This window comes from Aulonocara sp. 'chitande type north' Nkhata Bay, linkage group LG10 (genome assembly GCF_057382095.1).
Source record: "Aulonocara sp. 'chitande type north' Nkhata Bay isolate Kocher_YH1m ecotype deep benthic linkage group LG10, A_spYH_male_GT1.1, whole genome shotgun sequence".
Classification (NCBI taxonomy): Eukaryota; Metazoa; Chordata; class Actinopteri; order Cichliformes; family Cichlidae; genus Aulonocara; species Aulonocara sp. 'chitande type north' Nkhata Bay.
Genome location: NC_141353.1, coordinates 6,625,732 through 6,652,470, shown reverse-complemented (window position 1 = coordinate 6,652,470; position 26,739 = coordinate 6,625,732). Strand labels below are relative to the sequence as shown.

The window sequence follows — 26,739 nt, the reverse complement described above, 5'->3', positions numbered from 1 at the left end:
CAAGCTAATGTAAACAAACGACAACGCAGACCACGCTAACAATGCTAACGTTACACCACCTGGGATAATATGACACTTACCTTTCCAGTGATGATGCTGAATTTTTTTTTTGCTTGAAGATTCCACAGCTGAATGTTTGTTACAAAGCCAGATTGAGTCCATTTGTAACTCTCCAGGCTTTTGTAAGCTTTTAAAGATGGGAAGATTATAAGGTAGTTATATATATATGTCCGGATAGCATAGATCTGAGACGTCTTCTTCCGCTGAAATACTTTTGAAAAGCACACTGGGAGCATTTTACGGGTCGGTAATATTTAACCTATTTAGTTTTTTGAAATACAGCTCGATGTCATGCGAATTAAAGTAAGATGAATACTCCGATAGCTTGAAAGTTTCTGCAGTGCCGCTGTTCATGTTGCTGCCAAAATGACCACCTGACAACTGGTAGTCACGTGGGGTCCAGAGCTCATTTTGGTTACTGCAACTGGTCCGTTGTCGTTTTTCCTATTTGTGTTTTGTTTTTTCCCATTTCCGTTGTCATTTTTCCTATTTCCGTTGTGCTTTGTGTGCTTTTGCAGCGTTTTTGTTATTGCTGGTGTTTTCTTAAGTTGCAGTCCGTTTGACATCTCAGGGCCACCGTATTATTGTACTCAGAAACGTTAGGAATGTGTTATCTAACGAAATGCTTACTTTGGATTAAATTACCTTGGCCTCCACTAACACTGTGAAGAATCTTAGAGTCATTTTGCCTTCAATGCGCATATTAAACAATATGTAGGACTGTCTCCAAAAGTTGATTCTGTTCATCTGGACATAGCGTTTTGTTGGAGAAACGTTTCGTCACTCATCGAAGTGACTTCTTCAGTCTCAGCTGACTGCAGGTTTCCCCAATCTTATAAACAGGACATTTGCATAATGACTGAAACCAGCCCGCTGAAGGAACAATGGGCTGGGAGGTCAGTTCCTTAAGCTTAATTATGCAAATTCTCATGACCATTGATGAACAACCACTGACCAAAACCCACTGATCAAAGACCACTGATCAGTGGCCATGAGTACCATTCACAGGGAGTTGGGGAATGGCTGCAATCACGGCATTGTAAGATGGCGAAAGATGTACCCTTAGGCCCCCTCCTCGATTCAGAGATGGTCTTTCCCTTTTCACGTAAATGGCCTCCTTGACTCTGCGCTCAAACCAGCGTTCCTCCCTGTCTAGAATGTGTACATCTTCATCCTTGAAAGAGTGTCCACTGGCCTGTAGGTGTAAATATACTGCACAGTCCTGGCCTGACGAGGTAGCTCTTCTGTGTTGTGCCATCCGCTTCCCCAGAGGTTGTTTGGTTTCCCCGATGTATAAATCCTGGCAATCCTCCTGGCACTTATCAGCGTACACTATGTTACCCTGTTTGTGTCGGGGAACCCGATCCTTGGGGTGGACCAATTTTTGGCGCAGCGTATTTTGGGGTTTAAGAGCCACAGAGACCCAGTGTTTAGAAAAAATGCGTCTCAACTGCTCCGATACTCCTGACACGTACTGGATCACTACAGGTTTTCGCTTGGGCAGCAGTTGTCCTTCTCTCCTGGATTGGTTGGAGCTTTCTTTAGGTGCCTTTCCAGCTTTGACAAAAGTCCAGCTGGGATAACCACATTTACTCAGGGCCTTCTTGATATCATGTTCTTCTGCCTCCTGTGTCTGTGGGGATGGTGTTCGCTCTGTGTTGTAGCGTCCTAATGACACCCAGTTTGTGCTCCAGTGGATGATGAGAGTCAAACCTTAAATACTGATCCGTATGTTTAGGTTTACGGTACACGTCAACTTTTAGATGTCCCCCATTACTGACGGAAATCTTATAGTCTAAGAAGGCTAACCTGCAACTTTTCATATCCTCCCTGGTGAATTTGATGTGTCGGTCCACCGAGTTAATGTGATCCGTGAATTCTGGTACGTCCTGAGATTTGATTTTCACCCAGGTGTCATCCACATATCTGTTCCAGGGTAGGATAGCCAAGCCCTCTTTGCCACTTTTTCCATGTACAAATTGGCCACGATGGGTGAAACTGGGGTACCCATGGCACACCCATGTTTCTGCCTGTAGAACTGACCCTTGTATGTGAAGTAGGTGGAATGAACACACAGTTCCAAAAGCAAACACACTTGGTCGATGCTGAGAGTGGTCCTGTTGCTGAGGTTGGTGTCTTACTGTAATCTCTTACGGACTACCTCCAACACTTCCGTGACTGGGATGCAAGTGAAGAGAGATGTAACGTCGTACGAGACCATGGTTTCATCTGCCTCAATAATGACATCTCTCACCTTCTCAACAAAATCCAGGGTGTTCTGGATGTGGTGTTCAGAGCTGCCCACCAGCGGGGAAAATATTATGATAATATTATTATTATATCGTATGATATTTTATCGCGATGTGTTCAGGATCTCTGTTACAATGTTACTGTTTTGGTTGTGCTGCATGAAAGACGTTGAGTGTGTATTATGGAAGGTTAGTAAATTATTCAGAACTCTCCCCTTACATTAACTGCCCTGTTACTGTACCACCTTAATAAACCTCGGTGAAGCAAAATGTCTTGTGCTTAAGACTCTACGTGAAAGTTAAATATATATATGTTCAGTCCACATAGATATATAGTGTATATAGTTACAAAGTTATACATATCATACAAAAACCTACCAGAACTGCTGGTTTACTTGTAGTTTCTATGGTATTTAGACACCAGAGCCTTCAGCTTTCAGGTCCGTCTTTTGTCACACCAGCTCCAGTTTTGGATTTGGGAGACAGAAACCCGCCTTTCTTTATAGATCAGGCTTAAAACTTTTCTTTTTTGTAAAGCATATAGTTTGGGCTTGATCAGGTGATACTGAATAATCCCTTAGTTACACTGCAATAGGACTGGGCTGCTGGAAGATTCCCATGAAGCACTGAGTGTTCTTTTTTTTCTCACTATGTGTTTACACACCACTCTGCATTTAATTGTTATTAATCTCTGTCTCTCTTCCAAAGTATATCTTCATCCTGTCTTCTTCTCTTCACCCCCAACTGGTCCCAGTAGATAGCTACCCCTCCCTGAGCCTGGATCTGCTGGAAGTTTCCTCCTGTTAAAAGGGAGCTTTTCCTTCCTGCTGTTGCTAAATTACTACCTCATATGGGGTCATCTCTGTTTTTCGCTCTCATATTGTGTCATCTCTACCTTACAATATAAAGTACCTTGAGGCAACTGTTGTTTTGTGATATTTAAATAAAATTGAATTGAATTGGTGGACTCTGTCTCTCACCCAGCTTGGTTAGGCTCCAGTCTCCCCTGCAACCCTTCATTGGGTAAGCAGAAGAAAATTCAATTCAGTTTTATTTATAGAACAACAAGGCCCTTTATATTGAAAGGCAGACCATGCAGTAATACATACAAATCCTCAATGGATGGATGGAAGCAAATAAACATACGGCATTTTTTTCCTGTCAATTAAGCATTTCGAAAGGATTCAAGTACACGTATGTGTCCAGTTTTAAATTCACGCTTTTGCTGCCTAAACACCAATTTTACGTGTTTGCGCACGTGCATACAGACACACACACACTCCAAAAAAATTTTACTTTTGGTTTTATTTTAGTTTTTGTTTTCAAAATATTTTACGAAAAAATTATACAATTTTACTGATAAATTTGCTGTACTTGGACATCACATTTTGGGTTATTTAATACTCAATACTCAATTTTGCTCTGATATCCACTTGAGGACTATGAGGACATTATACTGCTACTGTTCTATCGAAATTTTAAACAAAATATCCTCATATGTGGCTGTTTTGAAGGGAGGAAGGTTCAGGGCTGAAGCAATCAGCTTCATGGGCTCATCCGGTTAGAATAAGAAAAGCAGCCATCTAATGCAGAATTATTTTCAGGGTACTCCTTTTATTCTCAAATAAATAAGGCACAAAAGGAAGGAAACAAAGACACACATGGACTGCCAATGCTCAGCTGCCGCCCCGTGTGGAAGTGCGGAAAGAGTGAGCCAAAAGTGAATGCAGTCCTTATATACTGTGTGACATATAATGTGTGACAGGTGAGTGCAATCAAGGACAAGCACCACACCCAATCAAAGGTGAGAGAACTAAACAAGGTGCATCTGGTGAAGTGAGTGGGTGTGCTGGGATGTGCTAAAAGGTGGGTCTCTACAACAGCCGCCCCCATATTTCTAGTGAGAAATATGTTGATATGATCAGGATCAGTCTTCGTCAGGAAGCGGGGGCAGGGGGATCAGACAGGAGACAGGGCGGATATAGGTTTTATCCTGTACCAGGACCTCCACAGTTCTGATGCGGTCATCTGGGCTTTTCAGCAAGCGTGTAACTCTTCCTACAGGCCAAAGGGCTCGTGGAAGGTGTGAATCCATAATCATGACGACAGAGTTCAATGTGAGATCTGGTTTTTCCTTCTGCCATTTGGGTCTTCTTTGGAGGGATGGTAGATAGTCTCTTATGAAGTGTCGCCAGAAGTGATCTGCCAATATTTGTGCATGTCGCCATCGTCGTCGGCCTAGGAGGTCAGAATCAGAATAGGATACCAGGGGAAGTGATGAATCATGTCGGCCCATAAGGAGAAGGTTTGGGGTTACGGGGTCAATGTCCGCAATGTCTGAGGATACATAGCCTAGGGGTTTTGAGTTAAGAATGCCTTCAACCTCAATTAGGACTGTTCTTAAGACCTCTTCAGTGACCAGTTGGGCACCAATGGTTCTCTTCAGAGCATTCTTCACAGAACGTATCTCCCTCTCCCAGGCTCCGCCGAAATGGGGTGCATGTGGGGGATTGAATTTGAAATGGATTCTTTTAGTCATTAGGACCGGCTGCAGAGTCGGAGCAAGGTTGTTAAAAGCTGCCCGTAGTTCCTTATCTCCTCCTTTGAAGTTAGTTCCTTGATCACATATAATTTCCAGGGGTGTTCCTCGTCGAGAAATGAATTGTTGGAGGGCCATGAGGAAGGAGTCTGTATCCATACTGTTTAGGAGGTCAAGATGTATACACCGAGTGGTGAGACATTTGAATATTATTCCCCACCTTTTCTCCGATCTGCGGCCTGTCTTGACCTTGTATGGTCCAAAGCAGTCTATTCCTGTGGAGTAGAAAGGTGGTTTGAATAACCTAAGACGAGCAGCAGGCAAGTCTGACATTTTTGGAATGATGGGCTGTGCTCTCCATTTCTGACATGCGACGCAGCTATACCGATGCCTGCGTATGGCTTCCCTTCCTCTGAGAATCCAGAATTTCCGACGTAGTTCAGCAAAAAGTCTTTCTGAACCAGCATGATGCAGTTTGTCATCATAATTTTGTATGATCAGTTTGGTCACTGGATGAGCAGGATCAAGTACTATTGGGTGAATGACATTCAATTCCAAGTCTGGGCTTTGCCGTAATCGGCCTCCTACATGGATAAGTCCAGAATTCCTGCACAACACTGGTGACAAACACAATAGACGGCTGTCGGATGAGAGGGGTTTGTCTGACTGTAAACGGGCTAGGTCTTCACCGAAACTGTCCAGTTGTGCCTGACGAAGGATTTCTTGTTCTGCTGTTTGATAATCAGCTGCAGAAGGAATGTTACCCTTTTGGTTGGAGAGTGAATGAGCCGTGAAATCCAATAGCTCTTGATACGTTCTGAAGCTGGGTGTGTATGTATGGGAGGGTATACTGACAATACCAAAGAAGTAGGATTTCTTTAACTCAGTCTGATCATCATCAGGATGGAGATCTGTAACTGTGGGCCAGTTATTTGGAGGTTCATGCAGAAACGAGGGACCCTCAGTCCACCTGTTTGGGCTAAGGAACTCTTTCAGGGATTTACCTCTCGTAACGTCATCAGCAGGATTTGTGGCTGAATTGATGTATCTCCAGTCTTGACTGTTTGTGAGGTTTTGAATTTCTGAGACTCTGGCTCCTACGAATACCTTGAAACAGCAGGAATCTGACTGAAGCCAGTGAAGTACAGTTGTCGAGTCAGACCAAAGGGTGGTAGTCCTGACTGGTAAGGTGAGTTCTGTTTGTATGAGCTCACAGAGGCGTGCGCCTAGTAGGGCTGCGCATAGCTCCAGTCTGGGTATTGTTAAATGCCGTTTAGGAGCAACACGTGAGCGAGCTAACAAGAAACTCAGTTCCACGTGACCTTCAAGATCATCTGATCTCAAATATGCGACAGCACCATACGCTCGCTCCGAAGCATCACAGAAGATATGAATGTCTCGAACTGTGGTAGAAACATCCATTTCCTTAGAAGTATAGCAACGTGGGATGGCAATTTGTGGGAGATAACAAAGTTCTTCTTCCCAGGACTTCCATGCCTCTAAGAGGTCGTGTGGAAGGGAAGGGTCGTCCCAATCTCTCTCTTTTCTCCATAGCTCTTGCACCAAGGTTTTGGCGCGTGTTGTGAATGGGAGTAAGTAGCCTAATGGGTCATACAGACGAGCAAGTACTGCATAGATACGACGCATTGTGGTGGGGTGTGAGGCTAGAGTTCTGTATTTATAGGCAAACAAATCAGTCTCACAATTCCACAATAATCCTAATGTGCGTTCATGTGGGCCAGATGGCTTGTCTTCAGTCAGGCAAAGTTCATTACTTGCCGTTCTTACCTCAGATGGTAGATGGCTAATCACAACAGGATTATTGCTGGCCCACTGGCGAAGGTCGAAGCCTCCTTCTGATAGATGGTTTCTTAATTTGTCTAGGAGTGTTCGAGCTAACTCTGCTGATGGAAAACTCTGCAAGCAGTTATCAACATAGAAACACTGCATTACTGAAGACTGCACATCTTTGTCAGATTGATATTCCTTCACATGTTTCTGCAGTGCATAGATTGCACAACAAGGGCTGCAGGTCGTACCAAAGGGGAGTACCTGCCACTCATACACTGAAGGGGGAGCTGCTTTGTTCATGTCACGCCACAGGAATCGGAGGAGTGGTTTATCAGGAGGCAGAAGACGGACTTGGTGAAACATGCCTTTGATGTCGCCACTTATTGCTACTGAATGTTGCCTAAAACGCAACAAAACACCAAGAAGTGTTGGGCCTAGGATTGGTCCTGGCAATAGGTACTTATTGAGACACTGACCTTGAAATGTGAAAGAGCAGTCAAAGACTATGCGATCTTTATTGTTGTGACTTGTCATATGATGAGGGATATACCAGGTTTCTTTGCTATTGTGCATCTCCTCTGGGCTAAGTTTGACTATATAGCCTGCTTGCTCCAATTTCAAAATCTGATCCTTGTAAGACATGGCTTTGCCAGGATCTTTAGCTAACCGAGCCTCAGTGTTGCGGAGTCTAGACATGACTACATTTGGAGGGACATTCAAAGGAGGAAAGTTTGCCATCCGAAGAAGAGGAGTGGCGTAGCGATTAACACCATTGATCTCAACCCTTTTTGTGGCCTGTTCAAGGAGTTCCAGTGCCAGTTGATCTTGCTTTGATCGGATCACAGATTTCTCACTGTATTCAGGTAAAGTGTCTAGTTGCCATAGCTTCTCAACATGATAACGCAGTACATCTGCAGATGAACTGAGAGATGTGAACAAACACTGCACGTGCTCTGTACTGCTCTGGGGATGAAAATCTGTGATCGGGCCTTGAAGTGTCCATCCTAATTGGGTTTTAACTCCTGCAGGAGACCCATATGGTCCCTGTCTCAATGGAGCAGTAGGCGTGATGAGGTGAGTATGATCTGAGCCTATGAGCAGGAGTGGCGCTGCTTTATTAATAATGGGTAATGGGATACCTTGAAGATGCTTGTATCTCCGTTGGAGAGATGATACAGGGTAGGTGTGGTCTGAAAGTGCTAGGTGATTTGCAGTGAAGGCATTAGTAATTGTGTAGGTTTTCTCTGGGTGTGCGATGGGTGAGATTTTGAAACTTACGGAAGAACCATGAATAGTTTCAACTTCTTGACGGACCGTTCTAAGTGATAATCTCTCTGCTTCCCCAGTTAGGTTGAGATGCTGTGCAGCTGATGTCAGAAGAATGGTACGCTGGGAGCCATCGTCAAGTACTGCATATGTTTCAAGGGTTCTTTTGCCATTTCGCAGGAGCACTTTCACGACCTTTAAAAGGACACTAGGACAATCACTAGGTCTATCAAAGTATAGCGTCCTCACTACAGGATGAGTGTCAGTTTTAGATCTCTTATTTACATCGCATAGGATCTGGAGATGTAGTCCCATACAGGTGGCACATGCTTTCTTCAGGTCACACTTTGCGGCCTGATGATTCCTAGCACAACGCCAACACCGTTTGTTTACTTTTATCCAGTTTGTTTTCTCATCCTTTGTCTTCTGAATAAACCCAGGACACTTACTAATGTGATGTTCTGGTGAGCAGCAATATGCACATGTAGCCTTAGTTGTCATGATCGGCTGTGTTGCATGTACAGAATCATCAGATGTATTTGCTTCATGTAATATTGTTGTAAGTGGAGAAGCGTACTTACGGGCAGGTCGTGTCTGGTTGAAGGATGGAACAGGACTGGCCTTCTTTGGTTGACACCTGCATTCCATTTGCAACCAGGATGAGAACAAAGGCAAGGTATACGTCATTTCTCCCTGTTCCCTGTAAACATGCCGTTTGAAGCGACTGAAATGCTCTGCAGGCAACTTCACTAACAAGCGATCGACATGGGAGCCACAGTCTAATTCTGCACGTCCTTGTTCTCCCATAGTGCTAAGCAACCCAACTAAAGCCTGTACTCGAAGAGCAAAATTATCAAGGCTCTGACTATCACCTGCTCTGATAGGAGGCAGTTCCAGTATATTCTTTAGCTCTTTCAATGCCAGCTGTCTTGGTTGCCCATAACGCTCATTAAGGGCTTTGATGGCTTGAGTGTATGGGTCAGGAGCGTTTTCTTCCATTTCTTACAATTTATCATTAATTTTGATTCATTACTGACGTCATATAATTGGATATTACTTAAGGACATATTTCTGAATATTCTCAAACCAACACTCACACAAATCTAATCAAAAGTATGGTTAAAATATGAATGGTGACTAGAGTTTTACTCATAAAACAAAGTCCATGTATGACATACCTACATGAATTCCTTGAGGTAAACTTGACCTTTTTCATCTGTTCTCCATTCCTTTGGTGTGGATTGTACTTTGTACAAGTGAAAGCAATGTGGTGTTGCTGAATTTCCATGGATTGTAACAATTTTGTGCCATTCCCTTATAAAAATGTGTCGCACGAAATCTTAATCTTTTTTTAACTTACGTTTAGAGCTTTAATCAGTGGCATTGCAGGGACTAGTGACGAAGTAATTAACATAATTATTCATTAATATGCAAAAAGGGCCCAGATGTTCAACAAGGAACAGATGTGCACCTCTTGTTTACAATATTAAAACTGTGCAGAGATGATGACACAAAATAGAATAGAATAGAATAGAATTCAACTTTATTGTCATTGCACATGCACAGGTACAGGGCAACGAAATGCAGTTTGCATCCATCCAGAAGTGCTTAGTGATATAGATATATTACAATATATATTAGCAATAATATAGATATGTAAGTATATTACAGAAATGGGTCTATTATGTTATAATGTACACGGTATGAAGTATGTTGTGAATATTCTATAACTATAAGTATGTACAGGCTGTAGTGAGTACAAGCTATGTACAGGCTATGGACAGGATATAAATATGAAAAACTATACAGAATATGAAATAAATAACTTTACAGGAATCTGAGATATACAGCTATACAGAAATGGGAACTATGCAAGTTGTAAACAGTTGTAGGGTTAAAAATTATCGTATGTACAGAATGATTGTTTACACAGGGCTATACAGTAGTGCAGTTAAGGTAAGTGAGGGTGTGGATAATTTCTACAGAGGCTATATAAAGTGCTAGTGGTTGTGAGTGGTGGTTCACTCCATGTTATTATTGTGTGTTTGAGGGTACAGTTGTCCATTGTGTGTGTGTGTGTATGTTCAGTCCATGAGTTAACGTGGGTCAGATGTCAGGAGGCAGAGTTCAGGAGTCTGACAGCTGTGGGGAAGAAGCTGTTCCGGTACCTGGTGGTCTTAGTCCGGAGGCTCCTGTAGCGCCTCCCAGAGGGCAGGAGGGTGAAGAGTCCATGTGATGGGTGACTGGGGTCTCTGATGATTTTCCCAGCCCTTTTCAGACACCGCTTCCTGTAGATGTCTTTTATGGCAGGAAGTGGTGCTCCGGCGATGCGCTGGGCAGTTTTCACGACCCTCTGCAACGCCTTCCGGTCCGAGGCAGAGCAGTTCCCGTACCAGACTGTTATACAGTTGGTCAGGATGCTCTCGATGGTGCAGCGATAGAAGTTCACCAGGATGTCTGAGGACAGGTGGTTCTTCCTCAGAGTCCTCAAGAAGAAGAGGCGCCGGTGAGCCTTCTTGACCAGCTTGGAGCAGTTGGTCGTCCAGGTGAGATCCTCGGAGATGTGGACTCCCAGGAACTTGAAGCTGCTCACACGCTCCACAGCCGTCCCCTTAATGTGGATGGGTGGATGTGGGTCAGCATTCCTCCTGTAGTCCACGATGAGCTCCTTGGTCTTCTCGGTGTTAAGCAGCAGGTTGTTTGTGTCGCACCACTCAGCCAGACGATCCACCTCCTCCCTGTAGGCGGCCTCATCGTTGTCACTGATGAGGCCAATCACCGTGGTGTCATCTGCAAACTTAATGATGGTGTTGGAACCATCAGCAGGTCTGCAGTCGTGGGTGAAGAGGGAGTAGAGGAAAGGGCTCATCACACAGCCTTGTGGTACACCGGTGTTCATCGTGATTGTAGATGAGCAGTGGTTATCCAGCCGGACGTGTTGGGGGCGGTTGGTCAGGAAGTCCAGTAACCATTTGCAGATGAGGGAACTGATGCCCAGGTCTGTCAGTTTCCTGATGAGTTGTGAGGGGTGGATTGTATTGAATGCTGAACTGAAGTCTATAAACAGCATTCTGGCGTAGGTGTTATTGTTGTCCAGGTGTGAGAGGACAGAGTGCAGTGCGATGGAGACTGCATCCTCTGTGCTCCTGTTCTGGCGGTATGCGAATTGGTGGGGGTCCAGGGTGGGGGGGAGACAGGATTTGAAGTGTGCTAGGACCAGCTGCTCTAAGCACTTAGTGATGATGGGGGTGAGTGCTACTGGGCGGTAGTCATTGAGGCAAGATGGGTTGGAGTTTTTGGGTATCGGGACGATGGAGGTGGATTTGAAGCAGGCCGGTACCACAGCGTGGGCCAAGGACAGGTTGAATATGTCTGTCAGCACTCCTGCAAGCTCCTCAGAACACGCTCTGAGAACACGCCCGGGGATGCCATCGGGACCTGCAGCCTTGTGGACATTGATCCTGCTCAGCACCGCTCCTACATCGGTGGGGGAGAGAGTCAGAGGTTGGTGGTCTGGCGTCACGTCTGCTTTGGTTGTGGTTGTGGGGTTCCCTCGCTCAAAACGAGCATAAAAGTTGTTGAGCTCGTTGAGGAAGGAGACATCAGAGGATGCGGGGGAGGGTTTGGTGGTCCTGTAGTCTGTAATGGTCTGGAGTCCTTGCCACATGCGTCGGGGGTTGGAGTTGGAGAAGTGTTCTTCTACCTTCTTTTTGTAATGGTGTTTGGCTTTTTTGATGCCCTTCTTTAGATTAGCCCTGGCTGTACTGTAGGCGTGTGCATCTCCTGACCTAAAGGCGGTGTTGCGGGCCTTCAGGAGGAGACGAACATCCTGGTTCATCCAAGGCTTCTGGTTGGGGTACATGGTGATCCGTTTCTGGGTGGTGACACTGTCTGTGGTTTCGGAGATGTAATCCAGTACAGATGAGGCGTACTGGTCCAGGTCTGTGTGGGTGAACATATTCCAGTCTGTGTTTTTAAATCTGTCCTGGAGCACTGCGTCTGTCCCCTCTGGCCACACTTTAATTGTCCTCACAGCAGGTTTCACACGTTGGATGAGTGGTGAATACCTAGGTGTAAGGAACAGGGAGAGATGGTCCGATTGTCCAATGTGGGGGAGGGGTGTGGCTTTGTAGGCTCCAGCCAGGTTGGAATACACATGGTCTAAAGTCTTGTCTCCTCTGGTGTGGCAGGAGACATGTTGGTGGAATCTGGGAAGGACTGTCTTTAAGTTGGTGTGGTTGAAGTCGCCAGCAACAATAAAAGCAGCCTCGGGGTGTTTATTCTGGTGTTTGTTAATGGCTGCAGAAAGTTCTTTCATGGCCAACCTAGCATTAGCGTCGGGGGGTATATACACGGCAGTGAGTATGATCGAAGTGAGTTCTCTGGGGAGATAATAAGGTCTGCATTTGACCATTAAAAACTCCGCATTAGGTGAGCAGTGACTCTCAGTAGTAGTGGAGTTCATGCACCAAGCATTGTTAATATAAATGCACAAACCTCCACCTCTGGTCTTGCCGGAGTCATCTGCTAGCCTGTCGGCTCGGTGTGTGTGGCGTCCTGCTAACTCGATAGCATTGTCCGGGCAGCTGTTGTTCAACCATGTTTCGGTGAAAAACATGACATTTGAGTCCATAATCCGTCTGTTGTTAGTGATGGAGAGCCATATCTCATCCATTTTGTTTGCCAGAGAACGGACATTGGCGAGGAAAATACTGGGTAAAGGCAGCCGGTGTGGTGTTAGCTTTAGCTTAGCCCGTAGCCCTCCGCGCCTACCTCGCCTTTGTTTACGATCTCGGCGCCGTCTGCGTGCACTTCCGCCCGGCCGGGTAGAGTGGGCAGCCTCCGGTGTTCTGGAGATCTCTGGGATGAGTCGGAGATCGGCGATAAAACTGTTGGAGTTATGAGTCCAGATGTCCAGAAGCTCTTGTCTGCTGTAGGTCAGGAACGCACAGCAATTCTGGACGAATAATCCGGTTAAAAGTAGATAAAAAACCGCTAAATAGCAGATTCTGGAGAGACACTGAGCCTCGCGTTGTTCACGCGCCGCCATCTTGGAATAATAAAATGGAGTATACTTAATATATAGTTGTAATTTACCAATGTTTTGAAAATGACCCATATAAAATTTTATTTCTTTTTCAGCAACAAACCAAAAGGTCAACAAAGTGTGAACAGACAGCTGAGAGTTACTCAGTAATACACAAATTCAATGTTTTCCCTGAGCTTAATGTATCGCTGTTGTATAAAGTGATTCTTGGTGACCTCTGTGATATATTATTCTCCTGATGCTATTCCTGGTGTTATAAAGAAGGAAAACCTGCCTTAGTAACTTTTTAAATCAATGTTTATTATAATTATAATCTTTTTTTAAAGATTCATTGTATCCTGTCATTGTTCATTTTACATCATGTCTATACAGTCCTCACAAGGTATCCAACTATCAAACAACAAAAACAATTAGAAGACTACAAACTATAACTATACACCCCAAACATGCCAAATTTCAAAACTCACTATTGATATATTTTTCTTTGTCTAACTTTTCTTCCTGCACTGACAACACCACATGTGACGACAAAAAGCATGGAGCAAATTTCATATCAAACGACTGTTTTTACTCTGCCTATCATCTTGCTACTACATCTCAAATTGTTCATGTCATTTGGACATGTCAGTGCATCTATTGGCTCTAGGGGTAATAATAACTAATGAATAAATGCAAAGTGCTGTATAAACACACAAAGAGTGAAAAAACATGAGTGAAGAAGAAAAGCTGAGCACATCATTGGAAGCCTCCAGAATCCTAGGCCTATGGCAAATCAAGTAAGGAAGGATTCAAGGTCACCTGATCCAGCCCTAACTATAAGATTTTGCCAAAAGGTGCTGTGCTGTGAGGTAAACTGGGGGTTGGTTCCATAGAAGAAGAGCCTCACAGCTGAGGGCTCTTCCTCATATTCTGATTTTCAATACTTTAGGAACCATAAGTAAGCCTCATTGACACCACAGTTTAAAAACACAGTTCAAAAAGGTCTAAGCAATTGGAAGGTCCTGTCTCCACAAGGCCTCCTTTGAAATGCAGACAATGTTTTGTTTCTCCCAGACTCAATACCAAAGCCAGCTCCTTCCTTTCCTTAAAACTGCACGCATAGAAAGCCTGGTGACCATGACGTCACAAAAAAGCTAAAAAACAACAACAGTAGAAGCAGCTCTTTACTAACTGTTTACAAGGCAATGATCCAGCAAACTGATCCACTGCTGTTTCCGTATGAAGCTGCCCAAACAACCTCATCAGAGCAGGTGTGTGATTGCCACCATGTATGCAAGCCTAAGGTGGAAACTCCTTCAGTCCCACACACACACATACTAGAGATGGACCGATCCGATATTACGTTTTGGTATCGGTCCGATACTGACCTAAATTACTGGATTGGATATCGGAGTAAATTAAAAATTTAATCCGATTCATTAAATATCACAAAAGCAGCTCACAAAACTTGTGACATGGTGTAACTCAGCTCATAACCTTAGCACGTCTGAGGAGTATGCGTCACGTGATAGAGCGGCTGTGGCATGCGAGACCTGTCGGTGGTCTGGTTGAGCATTTGGAGCCTCGCTACCAAACCGGCATTTCATCTCCGAGAAAGTTATCCCAGAGAGAAGTAAAGCAAGTGTGTAAGTTCATCTCTGAATGTTTGTAAAGCATTCCCACGTTAAGCTAAACAAACGATATATGGAGCGACTGCCTCTCTCCCTCCCTCTCCTGTTGCTACTTCAATCATAAAACTGATCGGCTGATTGGCTTTTCTGTCGTGACCCCTGTCTCTCTTGTTTGTTTTTGGCCCCCTTTGCACCAGAAAGAGGAAACCAGTGGCTGAATAACAGCAGCACGTTTAGAATAGAATAGAATAGAATTCAACTTTATTGTCATTGCACATGCACAGGTACAGGGCAACGAAATGCAGTTTGCATCCATCCAGAAGTGCTTTAGTGATATAGATATATTACAATATATATTAGCAATAATATAGATATGTGAGTATATTACAGAAATGGGTCTATTATGGTATGTTATAATGTACACGGTGTGAAGTATGTTGTGAATATTCTATAACAGAGGTGTGGACTCGAGTCACATGACTTGGACTCGAGTCAGACTCGAGTCATTAATTTTATGACTTTAGACTTGACTTGAAAAAATGTTCTAAGACTTGTGACTTGACTTGGACTTTTACACCAATGACTTGGGACTTGAATTGGACTTGAACCGGTTTACTTGAAAAGACTTGATATTTTACCCCAAATATAAAATTTAACATGCATATTATATAGAGATTGAAAATGTGACGTCATTCACGGGTAGAACCGCAAAGGATTCTGGGAACCCATGGCAAGCGGTACTAGCGCACGCAGGCTTTCAATTAAAATCAGTTATACAGCGATAAAAAGAAACACAAAAATGTCAAGAAGCTGTTGTATTATTAACTACAATAGCCGGTCGCATGACAGCCACGGGAAGCCGACGGGTAAAGAGATCGGTTGTTATCGGATTACGTCGTTGAAGAGAAATTGTTCGAGCCATGTTTCCGAAGTAACAAAGAGGCGACTGGATTGCAGCCATTCAAAGACCAAATATAACGTCCCAGAACACTCCAGCTCACAGGTTAATGCTCCAAGCATTTACACAAAGGTCAGTCTGCTGTTGTAGTTAATACGTCATTTTTCTTAACATAATTGGTGATATAGGTTACAAGCAAGTCTGGCGCTGAACAGAAATGGTCGCGCTATGCTCCTTTGTTTATTGTGCATAAATAGTGAATTGTCCTGACACAATATTGCGTTTCGCTTCTGTTATTATGGTACATTGACAAAAACATATACTTTTATTCACAGGATAAAACAGTTGTTTTGTATCACTAATTGTCCAGTACGATTACAGCATACAATATTATTGTCACTGCTACATTTCTGTGATGCTACCAGAAATTATTTCCACTGCTAATTAATTACCATTGAGCTCAAAGGTTATATTAATAAACGGTTAACGAATGTGTATTTATGAAGACGATTTGTGAGACTGGTAAACTTATGATACATAGCTGACTTCATCTAACTAGCAAATGTTTTCCAGGCTACGTTGGTGATGCAGTTTTTTTTTTAATGATATTTAAAAAAAAAAATCATTTATTTATGTATGATATTTTTGTCATGCGATTTTAAAGCCAGTCCAACAACCGCATCCAAGAATAACATGCAGCTTATCTCAGAACTGTCGGTGAAAATTATTCTTGGAGCTAGGTTTAATTGAGCTGCATTTTAAAGAGGTGCAATTTCACAATTTGTGTATATTTTCTAAGTTCACTATTTTGTCATGTGTTGAGAAAAACACAGATTTAAAAATTACATGGTCTAATATTTACATTTAGCATATAACTGCAACATTATTTTTTTCGTTTTTTTTTTTTAAGACTCGAAAGGACTTGAAATTCAAAATTTCAGACTTGTGACTTGACTCGGACTTTTACACCAGTGACTTGAGACTCGACTCTGACTTGCCTGACATTACTTGAGACTTGACTTGAGACTTGAGGATAAAGACTTGAGACTTACTTGAGACTTGCAAAACAATGACTTGGTCCCACCTCTGTTCTATAACTATAAGTATGTACAGGCTGTAGTGAGTACAAGCTATGTACAGGCTATGAACAGGATATAAATATGAAAAACTATACAGAATATGAAATAAATAACTTTACAGAAATCTGAGATATACAGTTATACAGAAATGGGAACTATGCAAGTTGTAAACAGTTGTAGGGTTAAAAATTATCGTATGTACAGAATGATTATTTACACAGAGCTATACAGTAGTGCAGTTAAGATAAGTGAGGGTGTGGATAATTTCTACAGAGGCTATATAAAGTGCTAGTGGTTGTGAGTGGTGGTTCAGTCCATGTTATTATTGTGTGTTTGAGGGTACAGTTGTCCATTGTGGGTGTGTGTATGTTCAGTCCATGTGTTAACGTGGGTCAGATGTCAGGAGGCAGAGTTCAGGAGTCTGACAGCTGTGGGGAAGAAGCTGTTCCGGTACCTGGTGGTCTTAGTTTAAGCTTGATAGTTAAAAGTTGAAATGTAAATAGTTGGTTTTTGTATAATATGATTTATTTATTACATTTTATGTGGAGTGAATAAATAAAAGTATATTTATGGTGGCCCCTAGAGACAAAGTACAACCTCCAAAACACGTACAAACTCCGAAGCACGTACAAACTCCAAAACACGTAAAAACTCAGAAGCACGTACAAAGCACGTACAAATTCCAAAACACGTACAAACCCCAAAACACATCCAAACTCCAAAAATACGTACAAAACACAACAGAAGTACTCCAGGGTGCTAGGGGCAGTGCTTTTGTTACCTAGTGGCTACACAAGCCAGGATGTACCAACGACTGGATTTGGTGTGTGGCAGTAACAAGTAAATTGAATATATATGAGTGCTTGTGTATAAATACACAAACAATACACATATGCTTTCAATTGTGTAATTTAAGTGATCTAGGTAGCTCTGTTTTGGAAGTTCAGTTAATGCTAGAAATGTGTTTTGGAGTTTGTACGTGCTTTGGAGTTTGTACGAGCTTTGGAATTTGTACGTGATTTTTGGAGTTTGTACGTGCTTTGTCTCTAGGGGCCACTGTATATATTTATGTAAGCATATATAAATAAAAACAAATTTTTTTAACATTAGTAATTCCTTTTGTGCATAATTTTATATTGTTGTTAATAATAAATTAATTAAAGCAACAAAACAACCCGAAGAGCCGGTTGGGAGCCAAAAGAGCCGGCTCTTTTTAGTGAGTCGAGCCGAAAGAGCCGGTTCTCTAAAAAGAGCCAGAAATCCCATCACTAGTGTGGGCTGCTTTGCTTCTGTCTCTTTGCTGCGCTTAAGACTCTCTGCAGGTCCCTCCCCTAATGAAGAGTAGTGAGCTGCTGATTGGACCGTGGAACACGTGACTGCATTCAAAAAACCGCTCTGACAGCTGCCGAGGGAGAGAGAGAAGCGAGCGAGCAGTTTGACAGCAGACACTGACCTGGCCCTGGTTTCCAACTTTTAGCGTGATTTTGTATCTGTGTAAGCGTGCTCTGTGAGAGCTGCCACTGGTGTATAAACTCAGTGCTTATGCATGCATAGGCTGTAGCTGAAGTGGTGAGCCACCTTTTCTTTTGAACAGTTTTCTCCTGTTTTATGGGCTAGGAAGCGAGGGATAGTATTGTCATTTGTTGTTTTGTTTCTTTCTTAAGGTTTAGTTAGTTTTCTTTGGCAGGACTTAGTTGGTTTTGTTTATTATTTTGGCCTGGGTTTACCCTGGAGCTATGCTTCCTGACATTCAATAAAATCACCTTTTCTTTACTCATAACTGGTTTCGGATGTTTGGTTTGGGAACCAGGGCGGGTAATTGCCTCTCTCTCCTCCAACCTTATGTGCGTCTCTACACGCCTAGACTAGGGGCGTAACACCAGGATACTTTTCTACGTAGCTGATGGCTGGTAACTGTGCAGGGGCGGGTCTAGCAAAGTTTTGCCAGGGGGGCAGGTTAGGGCATTAACAGGGAAAAGGGGGGCACAAAGACATATTTTTCTTACTTATTTTATTTAAAATATTAAAATATATTTATTTAAAATAAATAATTATCTGAATCTTACACCCAAAGTTTTAATCTGATGTAAAATGTATAGAAGTCCATTACTGTATATAGTAACTATTAAGTCTAATATACCCTAGTAAGCTGTAGTACTTTTTCCTTTGGGAAGGTACCATCTGTGCAGTCTGCAATTCTGTTGAGGAAATATGTTGAATCTATTTAATTATTGTGGAAAAAAAATTGATTTCTGCGCATTTTTTTTTTTTTACATGTGCATTAAATTAAAGTTGATTAAGTCGATTAAGCATCACAAGGTAGAGGGTTGGGGGTGGTTCCCTATTTTTTTTTGCTGGGAGCTTGCAGCCCTATTAGTTAGGTTGCTTAATATTTCCGCTAAGTACTCTTTAAAATACCAGAATAGGGAGGATGGTGTAGGTTTAAGTTTATTAGGTTGATCAGTATTGCTGAACTATGAAATATTTTGGGTGCAGTGTATTTTTTGCATACAGGTATAACAGAATAGCTTTAGTCTTTTTTTTAACTTGAGTATGAACTTTTACAAAATGCAGCAAGATATTAAAAAACAGTTTTATTGATATCGGTATCGGCAGATATCCAAATTTATGATATCGGTATCGGACATAAAAAAGTGGTATCGTGCCATCTCTAACACATACACAGGGATAATGGTCTGTGGTAGCCTATTATTTGAGGAAGATTCATCATATTTAGGATTGACATATTTAGCAAATTCCCGAAGTTAAATCCGAAGGATCAGTTGGAAAGAAAGAGTCTAAATCAATATCAGTAGTATTTTATATAGCTGTACAAAATGATATGTCTGATCAGTTGCTGCTCTATGTTCAAACTTTTAGGGGAGCTCAGCTCCCAATCATAATCTCAGCAGTAATATTAATATTGGGACGATCGTGGCTCAAGAGTTAGGAGTTCGCCTTGTAATCGGAAGGTTGCCGGTTCGAGCCCCGGCTCGGACAGTCTCGGTCGTTGTGTCCTTGGGCAAGACACTTCACCCGTTGCCTACTGGTGGTGGTCAGAGGGCCCGGTGGCGCCAGTGTCCGGCAGCCTCGCCTCTGTCAGTGCGCCCCAGGGTGGCTGTGGCTACAATGTAGCTTGCCATCACCAGTGTGTGAATGTGTGTGTGAATGGGTGGATGACTGGATATGTAAAGCGCTTTGGGGTCCTTAGGGACTAGTAAAAAGCGCTATATAAATACAGGCCATTTACCATTTACTGGAATATGCTGTTTGCAACTTGCAACTGGCGAACTTGATAAGATGACAAACATAGACATCATTATTTCAGTCGCTTAATTGAAAAAAAAAAACCCAGACAAGGCACACCTGTGAAGTGGAATATTTCATAACTACACCATGAACCTCATTGAAAGAAGGCCAAGGGTTTGTGGTACTGTCAACAAAGGAAAGGGTGGCTACTTTCAGGAATCTAAAATATAAGTCATATTTTGAGTTATTTATCATTTTTTTCTTTGCTACATAATTCCATATATCTTACTGAAGACATCAAATATATAAAGTATATATCTACAATGTAGAAAGCAGTAAGAATAAAGAAAAACCATTAAACGAGAGAGTGTGTCCAAACATTTGACTGGTAGTTTATCTGAAATCATCATCAATGAATGTGGGTACAACAGAAGCTGCACCTTTACAATTTTTGATGAATTTGACTACATGTCCAATCTTTGCTTCTTCACTCATTTTTGCTCTCTCTCTCTCTTTGCTGTCTCCATTCTGCTCTCTCCTCTTCTCTCTATTTGTATCGTCTTTGTGCCATCACCCAACAGTTAAATGTTAATGTGAATAAAAGCCAGAAACTGATCCTGCGGGGCATCGACAAGTTAACGTCATTTTTACTTGCTGTCACCTGGATCCAGAACTCTTCTGTAAAAATAACCTTTTATTCTGAAATTTTTTAACAGACTAAAATAATAAAGTGTATCAGCTCCATGGCTGGTAAAGCGCAATATAGTAGCAGATTAGTAGATCAGAAGGTCACAATTAGCTAGCAATTAGCTAATAGTGATTTAGGCTACGTTAGCTAACGTTTTTGACACTATTTCAAGAACAAATAAAAAAACAAATACTTTATAAGTCATAGCGATTTCCCTACATTATCAGACTTTTTATTGTCTGCCTTATTTATTTTCAGACTTTTTAGTCTAAACTTCTCTCTCAACTTTTTTTCATCACACCCCTTTTGGATATCGGCATGACTTTGGAGTCTTTAAGTGTATATAGATAGATAGCCCTTATTTGTCACATGCATATGCAGTGAAATTGGACCAATTCCGACCGCACAGGTCGGATAGAGGTACATATCTGTACACACTGACTTTTTTATTGTGACTTTTGGCAGATGTGTGCTTGCCAGTATCATATAAGCTGTAAATGTATTCATAAAAATAAATATGAATATAAATATAAAAGCTTTGGCCATTTGGGGATCTGATTTCTTTTACCAAAAGAGGAGATTTGTGTTTAGCTGCTAAATGTTTCATTATGACCACCAGCTAGTCTCTAAATGTGTTTGTGTGGTGCTGAGTAGCACGTTGTTTATATCATATGAGAAGCCCAGTTTTTAATAACCCAAGAATCCAAGGTTCTGATCAGCTGTGTTAGTGCAAGCTCCTACATATTACCTTTCATTTCCTTTTATTAACCTCAGAAGTTGAGGGTGAAAGCAATTTAGCTTTGAGCTATCAGTGAACTACTTTTTCTTTTTAAATATTTACCTGCTAAAACATCCTGATTTCTGTAAAAAAATTTCAGCCTGTGTAGGCTATAGGTTTTCACTGGTGGTACAAATGCTTATTTGGATTTTTATTTTATTTTTTACCAAAGATACATGCATACATTTCTTGAGTGCTCCAAAAATCTATCACCAGGATACAAGTTTTCATTTAACAGATTGTGCATGCTACATTTGTATGACTGCATTTATCTGTGGAGCTTTTGATAATCTTGTGAATTCAGAACTTGCTTGCAAGGCAAATTTGAGTGAACTAACCTGTAGAATAGAAATAATTTCTGCATGAGCTACAGTGGTTTCAGTGGATGTCTGCTGTATGAATGGTTTAGAGGTTTAAAGCACAGTGAGAAGGAATTCAATGAAAATCACAGTTCACCTCATTTTCTATTGTGCACAGCTGTGTAGGAAGACAGAGAAGGAGGAATAGCTGAAGCATGACCAGCAACTGATTTATCAAGACACTGTAAAATTAGTTTGACCTTGAATGATACACAAGCTCATGGACACAAACTGCAGGAACCTTCCTGAATATTACAAAGAGCATCACGGTATGGCAGATTTTGTCCTTTTTTCCCACTATAATCTAGTACATTTAGAATCAGACTGTTGTGTTTTCTCAAAGCAGTTTCGTTTATGTCATGAAACTGTTCTTTGACAGCCGCAAGGCATACATATCACAGCATATAGATCAATAAATTAATGAATTAGGGTAACCATACCAAACCAACCAAGCTGTCAGCTCCTGCTGATGAAACTGAAAGACAAGCTTGAAGAGACATTTTGGGAGTCATAAAAAATGCAAACAGTAACTGACATCTCTTCTTGCCTCTAGATCAGTGGTTCTCAAACTTTTCACAATGAGTACCACCTCATAGAATATATGGCTCTTGAAGTACCACCCTTATGACCAACATTAAAGTACAGGAGTATAGGCCTATTTAACACCACATACAGTTTATACTAGACAATTTTATTTCGTATATGAATGTTGTCAAAGGAGCTTGCAAAGAAAAGCGTCTGGACTTCTTTAAGTTACTTGAAGACGTTTCACCTCTCATCCGAGAAGCTTCTTCAGTTCTAAGGTCAAAATGGTGGAGATATAAACCTAGTGGGAGTATCCCCCCACAGAGGGACAAAAAGACCCCCTGATGATCCTCTAATCGCCTGAGCCAAGGTGTGAAACTGGGTGTGGCTCCCAATCAGCCAGAGTTTCGGGTGAGTTTCACAATGAACTCACAGACGCTTTTCTTTGCAAGCTCCTTTGACTACGATGACCTGGATGACTGAGAACCTTCACAGACGTATGTGAATGTTATTTATTTTAACTCTCATAAACAGGATGTGACGAGCGATAATAATAACAACTGTATTGCATTAATATATTAGATGGTGGCTGGGATCGCGGCACTACGGAAAAGGGCTGTGTTTTTACCATCAGCGTGACAGCGCCGTGCCTCCTTTGCCGTATTAAGCCCCAGGGAAACAAGCCCGCCAGCACTCAAGCACTGGCGATAAGGAAGGGTTGCTCTTCATAGAAGACTCACGCTTGGGGAGATGTTTTCTGGTTGACTCCAGCTCCCAGAAGAGCCTCAGGAGCTCTCTTGTCGTCTTTGCATACCTCCACAATGGTGTATTATTTAGTATATTATTTATTGTTATCTTTAAAAAAAATGGAGATTTCACGCATATGACCAGAGAGAGCCCAAGTACCACTATTGGTGCATGTACCACAGTTTGACAACTCTAGATTTGCTCTAGATTTTACACCAAATGTAATTTAAAAAAACATTAAAAAATGTGTTTGAGTCACATAAAAGTCTCTTGTAGCTTTTAAGCACATAATATGACTTTACAGGGCACCTCAAATACAATGTAGTCACCTACTCACTGGAAAGTGGGTGGTTCCCCCATCTACTCCAGTCTACATGACACCAAGAAATAGCATAGAAAAAGGTGCTGGTGTGAATGGATGAATGAGGCAAGTTGTGTAAATGCTCAGATAGAGTAGGAAAGCGCTATACAAGAACCAGTCCCTTTACCATTTGCCATTAAGATTACACGACTTCACTTACAAAACTTAAGGACTTATGTGGGTTGCTGAAATATAGAATTTGGTGCCTAAAACTGACCTGTAGAATACCAATATCATATTGTGGCGTGAATAAGGCACGGCGGGACCACGGAGCACCGTTCAGAGCCATCTTTATTCAATACACATCACACCACCAACTACAACAACCCCCGAGTCCCCGTGTTTTAACACGGCGGGCGTGATTGCGGATGCCGTGCAGGTGCGTCCGCACGGCACCGCCGACCACGCCCCACTACATACCCCCATCGCCCGATTGAGGCCGGGGAGCGATCTGGCCGAACCTACTCCCCGCGAACTGGGGCGAGACTCGGCCCAGCGACGGGGGAGCGTCCATTCTGGTGGCCGCCCGTGCATCCAGCGGCGACGGCGGAGCTGGTCCGGAGGTCGGCCGCGTAGCGAGCGGGCACGGCCCCACAGGCATGGCCGTGAGCTCCTGCACACAGGCGGCTGGGCAGACTTCAGGCGCGCCGAATCGTCTGGTGGCAGCGAGGCTGGACTGGCCAGCCCACCGACCCCCGGCTTAGCTGGGCTGTCCCGCTCCTCTGCCTCCACCTCCAGCTGCGCAGACTGCCCTGGACCAGGGACCTCGGTCCCCTCGCACGGCTGCTCCACCACCGCCTCCGCCACTCCCGTTTGGAGCGGCTCCCCGCGCTGCGCCTCCGCTTCCGGCAGGCACAGCCCCTCGTCCACCTCTGGGTGGAGCGGCTCCTCTTCCTCCGGCAGGTGTAGACCCTCGCCCGCCTCGTCCTCCGCCTCCGATTGGAGCGGCTCCTCCACCGCTCCCGGCAGGAGCAGCCCTTCACCCGGCTGTTCCTCCTCCGGCAGGCTCGGACCCCCGCGTGACTCGTCCACCACCTCCGGGTGGAGCGGCTCCTCTTCCTCCGGCAGGTGTAGACCCCTGCCCGCCTTGTCCTCTGCCTCCGATTGGAGCGGCTCCTCCACCGCTCCCAGCAGGAGCAGCCCTTCACCCGGCTGTTTCACCCGGCTGTTCCTCCTCCTCCGGCAGGCTCGGACCCCCGCGTGACTCGTCCACCACCTCCGGCTGCCGAGGTGCCCCACACAGCTCCTCCACCGCTTTCCCACAGTCAGTATACCCCGGTGGGGGTGGCGGCGTCGAGATCGCCCAGGCCTGGAGCAGCGCTGCCAGCTCTGCCATCTTCCCCAGGTGGCGTTCGCTCTCCTTCCGCAGCTCTTCCTGTTGGCGACACACCTCCGCCGCCTGCTTCCGCTGAGTGGCCGCTATTTCGGCCACCATCTCGGCCAGCTCTTCCCTTCCCTGGCTCCGGTAAGTACCCGCCATGCCGCCTCCTGGGTTTCGGCACCAATGTGGCGTGAATAAGGCACGGCGGGACCACGGAGCACCGTTCAGAGCCATCTTTATTCAATACACATCACACCACCAACCACAACAACCCCCGAGTCCCCGTGTTTTAACACGGCGGGCGTGATTGCGGATGCCGTGCAGGTGCATCCGCACGGCACCGCCGACCACGCCCCACCACACACATATATATATATATATACAGTTTTTCATAATTTAAGCTAGTAAATAGTAATAGTGGTGTGTGATACTGCATATTTTGGTATCGATTCGATTCAATTCAATTTTATTTATATAGCGCCAAATCACAACAAAAGTTGCCTCTGTATCTATATCATAGATACAGAGAAAAACCCAACAATCATATAACCCCCTATGAGCAAGCACTTTGGCGACAGTGGGAAGGAAAAACTCCCTTTTAACAGGAAGAAACCTCCGGCAGAACCAGGCTCAGGGAGGGGCGGCCATCTGCTGCGACCGGTTGGGGTGAGAGAAGGAAGACAGGATAAAAGACATGCTGTGGAAGAGAGACAGAAGTTAATAACAGATATGATTCAATGCAGAGAGGTCTGTTAATACATAGTGAGTGAGAAAGGTGACTGGAAAGGAAAAACTCAATGCATCATGGGAATCCCCCGGCAGCCTACGTCTATTGCAGCATAACTAAGGGAGGATTCAGGGTCACCTGGTCCAGCCCTGACTATATGCTTTAGCAAAAGGGAAAGTTTTAAGCCTAATCTTGAAAGTAGAGATAGTGTCTGTCTCCTGAATCCAAACTGGAAGCTGGTTCCACAGAAGAGGGGCCTGAAAACTGACGGCTCTGCCTCCCATTCTACTTTTAAATACTCTAGGAACAACAAGTAGGCCTCCAGTGCGAGAGCGAAGTGCTCTAATAGGGTGATATGGTACTACAAGGTCATTAAGATAAGATGGGGCCTGATTATTTAAGACCTTGTATGTGAGGAGCAGGATTTTGAATTCAATTCTGGATTTAACAGGAAGCCAATGAAGGGAAGCCAAAACAGGAGAGATATGCTCTCTCTTTCTAGTCCCTGTCAGTACTCTTGCTGCAGCATTTTGGATTAGCTGAAGGCTTTTCAGTGAGTTTTTTGGACATCCTGATAATAATGAATTACAGTAGTCCAGCCTAGAAGTAATAAATGCATGAACTAGTTTTTCAGCGTCACTCTGGGACAGGATATTTCTAATTTTAGAGATGTTGCGCAAATGGAAGAAAGCAGTCTTACATATTTGTTTAATATGTGCGTTGAAGGACATGTCCTGGTCAAAAATGACTCCAAGGTTCCTCACAGCATTACTGGAGGCCAAGGTAATGCCATCCAGTGTCATGGTCCTGGGTCGGTGACCCAGCGCTTTTAGTTTGTTATCATTTTCTAGATGATGATTGTTTAAGTTCTGTGTTATTTTCGATCTGCCTCTGAGTCTGCGTCTGTATCTGTCTGTCTATGGTGTCTCCCCATCTGTTTGTGAATCTGTCTGTTTAGTTCAATGTCTTGTCTGGTTCCATGTATCTGAGTTTCCTGTTTTATTGTGAAGGTCCGTGTCATATGTGAGTGTGATCAGTTTACGTTTCCCCTGTCCCGTCAGCCCAGATTCCTCCCAGCTGTGTTGCCCTCCTGTCTCTCATCCCCTGATTACTGGTGTGTGTATTTAAGCCCTGTGTGTTCTCCTGCCTGTTGCCGGTTCGTCTGTGTTCCTCCGTGTCAGTCTGTTACCCTGTGTTCCACGGTGTCCTGTTCCTCGTCTGCGTCTCTCTGCTATTCATCATCCGTTGTCATATGCTCCCAGGTCTGTTATTTTAGTTCTCCCAGTTTAGGTGTCTTTAGTTGTTTGTTATGCCCCACTGTTTGTTTGCCACTACACCTCTGTAAATAAACCACCGGTATCTCATCCACTGCCTGCATCTTGGGTCCTCCTTCTATATCCACACGGCTCGCCTCGGCAGCCGTGACATCCAGAGTACGAATCTGG

At 43.5% G+C, this 26,739-nt stretch overlaps 2 protein-coding genes across 2 annotated transcripts in view; one reads left to right on the top strand and one right to left on the bottom strand.

Moving 5' to 3' along the window:
• Positions 1–26,739, top strand: part of ntm (neurotrimin) — a 480,597-nt gene that overhangs the window by 117,929 nt on the left and 335,929 nt on the right. The window lies entirely within an intron of this gene.
• On the bottom strand, positions 4,237–24,801 carry LOC147320096 (uncharacterized). Its single transcript, XM_086307578.1, has 4 exons — positions 24,463–24,801; positions 23,667–24,281; positions 12,679–12,862; positions 4,237–4,367 (listed from the first exon to the last, which is right to left on the bottom strand). Exons 1-4 carry the CDS (start codon positions 24,799–24,801, stop codon positions 4,237–4,239), a joined length of 1,269 nt encoding a protein of 422 aa, XP_086163704.1.

Excerpts from the sequence above, each read along its gene's own strand:
- LOC147320096 (XM_086307578.1), bottom strand. The coding sequence starts at position 24,801 with ATGGCTCTGAACGGTGCTCCGTGGTCCCGCCGTGCCTTATTCACGCCA. Across the intron at positions 24,282-24,462 it reads GGGCACCTCGGCAGCCGGAG|GTGGTGGACGAGTCACGCGG; the intron begins GTGGTGGACGAG and ends CTCCACCCGGAG. Across the intron at positions 4,368-12,678 it reads AGATCGTAAACAAAGGCGAG|GAAGAGTTACACGCTTGCTG; the intron begins GTAGGCGCGGAG and ends TTTGGCCTGTAG.